Source organism: Sander lucioperca, chromosome 8 (assembly GCF_008315115.2).
Source record: "Sander lucioperca isolate FBNREF2018 chromosome 8, SLUC_FBN_1.2, whole genome shotgun sequence".
In the NCBI taxonomy this organism is placed as follows: Eukaryota; Metazoa; Chordata; class Actinopteri; order Perciformes; family Percidae; genus Sander; species Sander lucioperca.
In genome coordinates, this window is record NC_050180.1 from 35,127,787 (window position 1) to 35,140,286 (window position 12,500).

General features: G+C 42.7%; 1 protein-coding gene across 1 annotated transcript in view; it reads left to right on the plus strand.

The window, feature by feature from the left end:
• sucla2 (succinate-CoA ligase ADP-forming subunit beta) overlaps window positions 1-9,828 on the plus strand; it is a 50,334-nt gene extending 40,506 nt beyond the window's left edge. Inside the window, exons 9-11 of the mRNA XM_031324045.2 lie at window positions 266-386; window positions 1,592-1,680; window positions 9,513-9,828. Coding sequence (XP_031179905.1) covers window positions 266-386; window positions 1,592-1,680; window positions 9,513-9,587 — 285 coding nt within the window. The 3' untranslated portion in view covers window positions 9,588-9,828. The remainder of the gene's footprint in view (window positions 1-265; window positions 387-1,591; window positions 1,681-9,512) is intronic.
• Window positions 9,829-12,500: the final 2,672 nt, after the last annotated feature.

Below are 12,500 nucleotides of genomic sequence, written 5' to 3' on the forward strand. Positions count from 1 at the left end.
GTCTAAGTAAATATGAGTGTACAATTTGTACTTTAGTGCAATATTGTAATAAATGAGGTAATGACCGTGTTACCTCTCACTCAGTGGTGAAATGTTGAAAGATTTTATGGCTCGTGGTATGAAAGATTCGTGAATTAAGTTAGGAGGACACCTTATAAACTTCTACAAATTCATAATTATTCGTGCCCAGTGCACGGGAAATTATAGCCGGCTTCATCCGTAGCTTCGTGTTGGTTAACGCTGTTGCCGTGGCGCTGTCCCTCAGGTTCAGGCCATCCTGGTCAACATCTTCGGAGGCATCATGAGGTGTGACGTCATCGCCCAAGGCATCATCATGGCGGTGAGAGACCTGGACCTCAAGATCCCCATCGTGGTGCGGTTACAAGGTAAAGCACGCGCTCCGTTTCTCCGAAATCTCTCAGATACAATACACAGAAATGTTCGGGAAAAACCTGGGAATCCGTAAGGATTAAATTGAGAGCACACAGTTGACGCGGTCCAACATTACAGGTCAATATGTGAAAACGTGCAGGCTATTGTGTAGGGCTGCAACCAACGATTATTTTCATAGTCGATTAATCTGCCGATTATTTTCTCGATTAATCGATTAGTTGTTTGATCTATAAAAATGTCAAAACATGGTGAAAAATGTGGATCAGAGTTTCCCAAAGCCTAAGAGGACGTCCTCAAATGTCTTGTTTTGTCCAAAACTCAAAAGATATTCAGTTTACTGTCCCAGAGGAGAGAAGAAACTAGAAGATATTCACATTTAACAAGCTGGAATCAGAGAAATCTGATTTTTTTTTTTAATAAAAAAATGACAAACGATTAATTGATTATCAAAATAGTTGGTGATTAATTTAATAGTTGACAACTAATCGATTCATCCATTCATCGTTGCACTTCTACTATTGTGATTGGTTAATACTAAGGCGGGAAGTAGCCGTGGTTTAGACTTTGCCGCTTCCTTATTGGTGCAGAGGCTGGTCCATCCAATGGTAGAGGACAACACCCTGAAAAGAGATTTCCCGCTCTCCCTTCCCCCGGTATTGTTCACTCGTTTAGCGGAGGGTGTCAGTTTACTTAAGAGGAATTCAAACTGGTTCCAACCAGTCTTACTGCCTCCCCACCCTCAAGTGTCAGTGATTTAAGTGTGAATACGTGCATTACTATGTGTTAAGGTAGTTACACACCAACCAGACGGCCGACCGTTGGCAGAAAAGCCAGTCGAACTGATCAGTCGAGTCCCCGAGGTCCAAAAAGTGCCTCAGAACACACCGAACAGACTCGAGTCACCGACCTCGCCAGACTGTCCGATGTGTCAGCGCCCTTATATGTGCTGTTATGTGTTATTTTGCCCAGGAACAGCCATTATTTAAGGGGACTGTTCCCTACAGTACTAGTAAATATTCCTAACACAGTTGTGGAAGAATCATAATAAAAAGCAGAAATTGCCTTTTTTATGAAGAAATACAAACTCACAAAAACGTTAAGACACATTTCCGTCTCGTCTCTGCAGCAGCTGAGACTCTGTTCACGGTAGAGACCCACATTTGATTCAAATTCAATTTCTATATTTTGCTTTTTTAAGGAACTAGAGTGGACGATGCCAAAGCTCTGATCGCTGCCAGTCCGCTGAAAATCCTGGCCTGTGACGACCTGGACGAGGCCGCCAAAATGGTACGTACACAAACGCACCTACGTCAGTTTACGTGTTCGCTATATTTAGAATATTTTCAGCTCTTCACCGTGCTGTCAGACGGCCCTTTACGATGGGGAACTGAAGCCGTTATCTCAGCTCTCTTCAAAGCCACCAGACTCCATTGATAAAAACAGTGATTTTACCTCGCAGAACACGGGAGTTACTGCTCTACTGCTGCCTCCATCGCTCAGTTAGTTAGTTTGTGTGTTAGTTTAGTTAGTTCCTAACCCTTTTAAACACCAAAGTCACTTATTATCATCGGTTAGTTAGTTTGTGTGTTAGTTTAGTTAGTTCCTAACCCTTTTAAACACCAAAGTCGCACAATAACTCAACATAACTGTAACTGTGAAACCCATTATTGACGTTTTATCATCTTATAAAGTAGATATGTCGACCTTGTTAGCAAACAGTTTCCTGCTGCCTCTGCATTGAAAGGATTTGGCTGCTTTTTAAACTTGTGGCTTGGACACGGCCTCGAGGATTTCGGGAATAGTCGACTCTTGTCTCTAGTGACTTGAGACTTAAAACGCCTCTGCTCAACAGAAATATGTCTTCAAAAAACAGTTTCTTCTTTGACAACTTTGTCATTTTACTAGAGATGGTCCGATACCATTTTTTGCTTCCCGATACCGATTCTGATACCTGAACTTGCGTATCGTCATATATTTTATTATGTTTTAACAGCTGTATACTACTATCTCTGTATGGATGATATGATGTATAACAGCTGTATACTACTATCTCTGTATAGATGATATGATGTATAACAGCTGTATACTACTATCCCTGTATGATGATATGATGTATAACAGCTGTATACTACTATCTCTGTATAGATGATATGATGTATAACAGCTGTATACTACTATCTCTGTATGGATGTGATATTATTTCTAACTTTGTCAGTCTGGTTCAGGTTAAACTCTTTGTGAAACATGAACTTTCTTTTATTCTGCAGTTTGACAGTCAGTTATAATGGTAAAAGAACATAAATAAACTACTTTAACGTAGATTTTCTTTAGGGCTTTATTACGTGGTATCGGATCGGTGCATTAACTCCAGTACTTCCTGATACTGATACCAGCGTTTTAGGCAGTATCCGGAAGTACTGGAGTTAATGCACCGATCCAATACCACGTAATAAAGCGAAGAAAATAAGAAAATCTACGTTAAAATAGTTTATTTATCTTCTTTTTCCAGTATACCATAGTATATACCAGTATACCGATACTGGTATCGGAACATCTCTACATTTTACCTCGCAGAACACGGGAGCTGCTGTGTGACTTTATTGTGTGACTTTGGTGTTTAAAAGGGTTAGTTGGGATGCACCAGAGTAGGCAGGTAGGCCCGCCTGCTTCTCCAAACTTAAATCATGTAATAGTATAATTTAATGAAGCGCCTTTTGTGTGGCATTTTGCACCTTTTTGACTTCATAATCTCAAAGAATATTCAATTTTCTTTCTCATAAATTGGAAATTCTGAGTCTTTTTCTGAGAATATTACCCCCCCGTCCACAGGCTCTGTAAGTATTAATCTTTTAACCTACAATGGACCTAAAACGCCGTCGCTCGCAGACATTTGTTTGTACCGTATTTTCCGGACTATAAGTCGCTCCGGAGTATAAGTCGCATCAGTCAAAAAATGCGTCATGAAGAGGAAAAAAACATATATAAGTCGCACTGGACTATAAGTCGCATTTATTTAGAAATTGATTTCACAAAATCCAAGACCAAGAACAGACATTTAATCTGGAAAGGCAAGTTATTCAACTACACAGTAGCACACAGAACAAGGGGCTGAATACGGTAGGTGTCCGGTATGTTAACGTAACACATTAAGAGTTATTCAACTATACAACAGAATACAGAACAACTACCAGGGCGTGGAGACGTAACTGCACCGTTGACGAGCATCTACATCTGTGGACTCGTTCCTCCAGCTCTGGCCATCTTGCTTTCAGCGCGCGACTAGCTTTCTTTGTTTCCTTCATTGCAGTAAGACTAACCTTCTCGTCAGTCCCTCACAAGTTTCTCTCTCACTCTAAACTTTCGTTCTGCTGCTCGATTACCGTTTTCAGCTGCATATTTTACTACCTGCAGTCACCTGCAGTTTCTTTTCTTTCTCAGTTGTCTTTAGGAGCAGCATATAGTTGTCAGAAGCCTAGAGCGCCCTCTGGCGGCTTTAGACGGTAATGTTTTCAGCATGAAATAACATTTAAAAACGTGAAATTATAAATATTTTGATATATAAGTCGCACCTGACTATAAGTCGCAGGACCAGCCAAAGTATGAAAAAAAGTGCGACTTATAGTCCGGAAAATACGGTAGTTAATGATCTAAAACACCAGGCGTTCGTTTACATGAACACAGTATGTGTAATGTTTTTGTACAGCTACTTAGTGTAACTCATTTTACGTAGATAATGTATCTTTAAAAGCCTTTGTTTGGCACAATGTTGTTGTTTTAATAATGTGTGAATTAGAGCGGCACTACATGAGGAAAACATGCGATACCGTTGTTGTAATGTCTTGATACTGATATAACTTCAGCAATAAATAATCAGATATTTAAAGTGTTCTCAGTTCTGCTGCTTTCAGTATTCTGATAAAATACAACAAATCATTGTTGACTTTAAAACTAATGAAAGGAAATTATTTCCAACTTTCTGTTATTGAACAAATTGAACATTGAATTGAATGTAAAAGGCAGCACTAAAACATGAATGACAGATACATACAAGTGCAGTTTTCTGCTGATATTTTCTTTCAACTAACTATAAACTAGGGCTGCACAATACATAGTTTTTTTGCGTTATCAACCGGCGCCATAAACACATGATGAAAGGCACTCAGAGATCATTTTGCGTTAGTTGAAAGAAAATAGCAGAAAACGGCACTTTAAAATGTATCTGTTGTTCTTTTAGTGCAGCCTTTTACATTCAATTCAATGTTCAATTTGTTCAGTAACAGAAAGTTAGATATGATTTCCTTTCATTAGTTTTTAACTCAACAACCAGTTTGTTGTCAGTGCCGCTACGCGTGGGTTGCTTCTCCCAATGTCTTTTACATTTTCTATCATCAAATAGCCAGTACAATAAAGGCTTTTTAAGTAATTTTGAAAAAGAGTGCCATGGATTTATTCTTTTTTTCTACTTTCAGTTGAATTCCCGACCCCAAAGGAGCTCTTTAACACTAGAAGTGCCGGAATCCCAGAACTACTAGAACTGCCGTGAGCGGTCATTCTGACCGCCAGCTTCCAAACTCTATAATCTCTCATGATAAATACCTAATTGCGATATTGTATTATGTATTGTGTTAGGATATCTTTAGAAAAACGTAATAACACCGAAATGTACATTTTAGCGAGTTTAATTATACATTTGAGTAGTAATACGTGTTACAATAATTCATATCATGGCATAGTAAACCGTAATTATTTCATACATTCATATTCTGAAAAATATGATGTGGAAATTCATTTAACTTAATTCATAATAGCCAAATAACAATTATAAGTGTCTTATTTGAACATTTAGCTATAACCTAACCTGGCACTGCCTCCGTTTTGGCGTCTGCTGCGGTACGCAGCGCTGCTCGGATTGGCGCCGCGGCCCTTTTTTCCTCCATAAACTCCTCTCTCAGCTCCTCTGCCAGTTGCTGCATAAACCTCCTCCGGACAATTTTACTGCTGGTGCACTCCTTGGAGAGGATGTGTGCAACGATTCCAGCCAGTTCGAGGATGTATAAAGTTATGTAAACATGTAAACTGCCACCGGCCATCTACGTGTACGGCGCCTTTCACAGAGCGAGCGCCCGGTGTTTACCTTCTGATTCAGAGCAGAGTGCCTCCACGCCGTAGTAGCCTACGTTACAGACTCTGGCTTTGCCTTCGGCCCATCGGTGATGCCCACACTTGTTACTCGAGACCGCTAGTTACGTTGCTCTGACAGAGACTATGGTAGTTACTAAGCAACCAAGATGCATCTTCAACCGCGCGAAAAATTAAAAACAATACCGCGAAAATCCGAGCGGTCAGTATGACCGTGTATGGCCGAAATAGGTAAAAGTGACTCTATTTTCTTTGCCTTTTGTGTAATGTATATACAAACAATTTTAAATTAAAATACAGACTCTTTTAGGAAAAGTCAGGCAGCAGCAGGATTGTATTTTTTTACTCAGCAAAGTTATTACACATATAAATTTCAAAACGGTCAAAATGACCGTCATGGCCGTTCTAGTGTTAAAGCCTTTGATTCTTGACTTCCTGAGCACCCTGGACTTTTTTTCAGTCCCTCCAGAAAAATTATGTGATCTCATAATTCAATGTATAATCAACCCCTGCAGCTCATTCAGAATGCAGCGGCTCGACTTGTCTTCAACCTCCCCAAGTTCTCTCACACTACACCGCTCCTCCGCTCTCTTCACTGGTTACCAATTGCGGCCCGCATCCGCTTCAAGACACTAGTACTTACGTACAGGGCCACGAACGGATCAGCACCCGCTTACATCCAGAACATGGTCAAACCATATACCCCAACCCGCCCACTTCGTTCTGCATCAGCCAAACTGCTGGCTGCCCCCTCACAGCGAGGGAGAACTAATCACTCAACGAAATCCCGACTGTTCACTGTCCTGGCTCCCAAATGGTGGAACGAGCTCCCCATCGATATCAGGATGGCCGAAAGCCTACACATCTTCCGCCGAAGGCTAAAAACGCATCTCTTCCGACTACACCTCGGATAAAAAAAAAAAAAAATTCTTGAACTTGCACTTTCGCATTTTTTTTCAAATACGTCGCCGCATAAATTGCAGATTTCCACGCAAAATACGCGGGGCTTGCATGACTTCATAATCCCCGCATTTTCGTTGCAAAAAAGTCCCACATATCTTAGCAGAAAGTTGAAAAATGTTGCGTTTACTTCACACAAGAGCAGCCGTTTCCCCCTGTTGCCATGGGAACGTCATGAAGTGACGTAATTACGCGACGTGAACGTCATCGAAAAGCTGCAAACCCCGCGATGAAGCCACGATGAAACCGCAGTTTTTGCAAGTTCCCGCAATTTCTTTTTTCTTTTTTAAACTTTTAATACAAGAACAACAGAACTCAAGTGCGGGTGGCGGGGGAGCCAATTTTCTTCCATATTATTTAAGTTAGTGGTATTCATTTAAAATTGAAAATATGTGCAAAATTAGTAAGAGGCAGCAGTGTCTACACAAAGTCTGATCTAATCGGCTCAACATATTCCGTCCACTTGGACCATATCCTATAGAAAGTGTCCCTCTGCAATTTGAGTGAAAAGGACAGTTTTTCCATTGTGTAAATCTCGTGCACAATGTTAATCCAGTCCTCAGTTGTTGGTGGTTCTGGTTTGAGCCATCTCCTCGTTAGAGCCTTTTTACTCGCTGCCAGTAAGATGTAAAGAAGTTTCTTGTCCTTTGAGTCCAATTGATCCGTTGAAATGTTGCTGAGATATAAGGTTTCAAAAGCAAATGGAAAAACAAATGCAAAAACATTCTGTGTATGCTCATGAATTTTAGACCAATACGGAGAAATAACTCGACAGTCCCAACAAATGTGGTAATGGTTAGCACCACACCCCCCACATCTCCAGCAAGCATCTCCATTGCCCTGATACCTCTTCTGAACCGGGGTGATGAAAAATCTCATTATACTTTTCCAACAAAATTCACGCCATACATTAGAACCAGTTGAAACCCATTGTATTTTGCATATATGTTAAGTTCCCACAATTTCATCGCATAAAATTGCATAAATATCCCGCATATTCCATCGCTGTTTTTAAGAAAACGTGCCGCATAATGAAGGATTTTTGCCCAAAACAATCACAAAAAAACTCAGAATCAGAATACTGAAAGCAGCAGAACTGAGAACACTTTAATATCTGATTATTTATCACTGAAGTTATATCGTTTTCTGCTATTTTCTCTCATCTAACTCTCTGAATCTCTGAGTGTCTGTCGCAGCCTTTAGCGTTGTTTATAGCGCCACTTCATATCGCGATGACGATTTAAAAACAGCGATATATTGTGCCGCTCTAGCTTGAATAACCTTTATTTATTTTTTTATTAACGTTTCTTTTACCAGGAAATAATCCCACTGAGATTCAGAATCTCTTCTGCAAGGACGTCCTGGCCCAGACGGCAGTATAATAGTTCCATATTAAAATATAACCGTGAAAAACAGACAGACATCATCACCAGCAGCGCCCAGTAACAGCACTCAAATAGTCCTTTATCCTAATTGTTGTCATTGTTCATTATCAGTCAGTCAATCAATCAATCAATCTTTATTTCTATAGCCATTTCATACAAGTTAATGTAACACAATGTGCTTCGTACAAAAGCGACATAAAGTAATACTTTGTTCAGTTATACAGAATAAAATACATAAAAACATGTATCGAACACACACACACACACACACGCACACACACACGCACACATAGACACACACAGACACACACACACACACACACACACACACACACACATAGACACAGACACACACACGCAACACAGAGACACAGACACACACACACACACGCAACACAGAGACACACACACACATAGACACACACACAGACAGACACACACACACACACACACACACACACACACACACACACACACACACACACACACACACACACACAGACAGACACACAGACAGACAGACAGACACACACACACATAGACACACACACAGACACACACACATACACACACACACACACACATAGACACACACACACATAGACACACACAGACACACAGACAGACACCAACGATCAACATTGAACAGCGACATACACACACATACACATAGACACACACACAGACACACACAGAGACACACACACATAGACACACACACAGACAGACACACACAGACACACACACACATAGACACACACACAGACAGATACAGACAGACACACACACACACAGACACACACACACACACACACACACACACAGACAGACAGACAGACAGACAGACAGACACACACACACACACACAGACACACAGACAGACAGACACACACACATACACACATAGACACACACACAGACACACACACATACACACACACACACACACATAGACACACACACACACACAGACAGACACCAACGATCAACATTGAACAGCGACAAACTCAGTTATTCATAGACTTTTGTAAAAAGCAGGGTTTTTAGCCTTTATTTTTAAAGAGTGTTCAGTGTGGAGGCCTCTCCCAGTTCCATGGCAGGGTGGTCCATATCATTGGGGCATAGACCCAAAAAGCAGCCTCCCCTTCTCTCCAGTTACAGCGAGGGATGGTTAAGAGGCCGCTGCCTGGGCATCTGAGGCTTCTTGCTGTGGTGCACGGCCATTGAGCGCTTTATAAACTAGGAGCAGAATCTTAAAATCAATTCTAGCCTTCACTGGGAGCCAGTGCAACAGTCTAGGTAGGTAGTCTAATTTAAGATGATTCTGCAGTTTATACCAGGATGCATGTGAAAGGCCCTTTCACCGAAGACAGTTCGCGTTCGGGGAATGTCATATATGATTTGCCCATATGATGGAAGATTACATTTCCTGGTGGTGACTTTAGGAGTCAGGAGAGAACATAAGTAAGAAGGCAGTTTACACAATATGGCGTTAAAAAGAAAAATATACCAATTCCCTGTGATTGTGCAAAGAAGGCCGACCAACGCTCTCATACCAGCTACAGTGATGAGTACTGAACTGAAGTTGTTTGACGTCCCTTGACTCTCTGTCTGTCTCTTTGTGTCTGCTCGCAGGTTGTAAAGCTGTCTGAAATCGTCTCGCTGGCTAAGGAAGCTCAAGTGGACATCACCTTCCAGCTGCCCATCTAAGGAGGAAAGACAAGACAGCTTGACCCTTGACCTCCTCGCCCCCCAAACACTTCCTCTGTCCCACCCACCAGCCGCCCGCCACTCCGCCGCAAACCCAAGCCGACAGCCAGACGAGCCGATCGTTTAGTTTCCTCATTCTCCCTCTGTGGCATGACGGCATGACTCGGTCCGCGTAGACGGCGACAGGCGTCACTTAGAGAGCAGAGATGCACCGAATCCCCTGGTTAAGATTCTGCTGAATCCTCGTCCCATCCTCAGTCCATTAACACAGTAAACTCATTAATGAAGTAAACAGTGACTGTCCTTCCTTTGCCGTACCTGAAGTTGCTGCATTCTGGCTGCTGTCTGTAGATTCCTTCATGCACAACTCGTATTCTTCCGGATGTTTCATACCAGATGTTGTAACAGCGGTGATGTTGTGTATAGTTTAGGGTCCTCGCCACCACCAGACTAATCAGCATTGTAAATTGAACATGTAGCTGGACTTGAATGGCCTTCTTTTGACTGAAAGTGCTGCCAAACTACACTTTTTCTGCTCACCAGTTCCATTTCCACTTTCTCACAGCCTACTGCATTGAACGCTCCACCTACGTAAACACCTTCCCGTAATCAACGGCGCCGTCATTACGGCGACCAGCGTAGCGCGCGGAGTGCAAGCGTAGGGTTCAGCGGAGAAAAATTCTAAGGTTCAGAAACCCAACCCCGTCAAAAAGCCCAATATTCAGCCGAATCCTGGATTCGGTGCATCCCTGTTAGAGAGACAACAGCCTCCTTTTTTTTTTTTTTTATTATTATTATTTTTTTTTTAGTTGCACTGGGATCTCCGTTTTCCTTTTCTTTCGTCTCCCTCCCAAGTTTCCTCAAACTTAAGTTGCACTCAAGTCGATACGCACAAACCTCAAACCTTTTAACTTCCCTCACACGCGGAGAACCAGTCTGTGCACTTCGGTACTTGTTGGGAAAAGTTCCTTCACCCTGTTCAGAAAACAAAATGGAAAAGCCAGACCGGCTGAAGCGTTTGCTGCACGTGTCAGGAAGCTGCTTTCACTCCCATTACCAAACGCTGAGTGTTAGAACATCATATTATAATACACTTTACTTCGGTAGCACTTTTCAAGGCTACAGAGTGCTTTCCAGATAAAAAAAACCAAGAACATAAACGACAATGGAGTAAAAAGAAACGAGAAACAAAGGAATCAGACAGTCCCTCCAGAAAAACGTGATTATGTGATCTCATAATTCAACGCATAATCAGCCAAAGTCCACATATTTATGCGGGGGGGTCCGCATTCTTTCAAATACGCCGCACTTTCGCCGCATAAATTGCCGATTTCCGCGCAAAATACGCGGGGCTTGCATGATTTCATAATCCCCGCATTTTCGTTGCAAAAAAGTCCCATATATCTTAGCAGAAAGTTGAAAAATGTTGCGTTTACTTCACACAAGAGCAGCCGTTTTCCCCTGTTGCCATGGGAACGTTACAAAGTGACGTAATTACGCGACGTGAACGTCATCGAAAAGCTGCAAAACCCCGCGATGAAGCCACGATGAAACCGCCGTTTTTTGCAAGTTTCCGCAATTTCATCGCATAAAATTGCATAAATATCCCGCATATTCCATCGCAGTTTTTAAGAAAACGTGCCGCATAATCAAGGATTTTTGCCGCAACAATCACAAAAAAACTCAAACGCATTTTTCTGGAAGGACTGATCATAAAAACATAAAACACAAGAGGATAAAATGAAGTCTAATCAACAAAATGTTGCCTCAAGTGGGCGCAAAAAGACGACTGGAAAAGCATCATTCATTCATAAACGCGCGCACAGTTCTGAGTGCCTTTTCAGCGTGCCGTCTCTAAACAGGAATGTTAACGGAATAAAGAAACCATATTTGTTAGCTCCGTGCAGAGCTTGGCCGCGTCTCCGTCAAATCCAACGAACAGCGCCACTGCATTTACTGCGTAGACGAGCCTCAGAAATGTTCTTCTCTGCAGACGACTCCACGTTGTTTCTTTACCTCCCGTAGAACGACGTGTAAAATAGTTCGTGAAGACCACAAAACAGCCGCAAAACTCCAAATGTATCTCAGGGGGGGCTGAATCTTAAAATATTTTAAATATGAGGTCGTTTACGAAGGTAGCTACTTAAAATAAAAGGTCAAACGTAAACCTAAAGAGATGAGAAAACTGGATTCAGACTCGAGAAAATGCTCCCAACCAAAACTGAGTGTTACGTCAAAGTTCCCTGATGGATGAAGACCGCAGCGTAGAGCTGTAATCGGGCCGGAAAAGTTCGGCCTGAAAAGGCCCGAGCCCGGCGACGAGTACATTTTGATTGACAGCTTTTTAAAAGCCCGAACCTGTTTCCAGCGCGACACAACACAAAAGGCCATCTATCAGCAGTGGTTAGAGTGCATGTCGGAAAATAGTGTGGACACAGCTCTTTCGCCTTTCGTTAAGAATGAGTAATTTACATGTTTTAACATAATTTCTTTGTGACTAACGGAGGCTGTCGGCCACTTGGAAGTTGGAACGAAGAAATAAAATAAGTACTCCAGACGCCAGCCTCTGTTTCACCTCCTTAGCATCCATTTACACGCTAATCGAAACGCACCTGCCCGCTCATTTACCGCCCGAGCCTAGCCTGAGCCCGAGCCTGGCCCGAGCCTAGCCCGAGCCTAGCCCGAGCCCAGCCGGAGCCTAGCCTGAGCCCGGCCAGAGCCCAAGCCTAGCCCAAGCCTGGCCCGAGCCTAGCCAGAGCCCGAGCCTAGCCCAAGCCTGGCCCGAGCCTAGCCAGAGCCCAGCCGGAGCCTAGCCACAGCCCGAGCCCAGCCCGAGCCTAGCCTGAGCCCAGCCAGAGCCCGAGCCTGGCCCGAGCCCGAGCCTGGCCCGAGCCCAGCCAGAGCCCGAGCCTG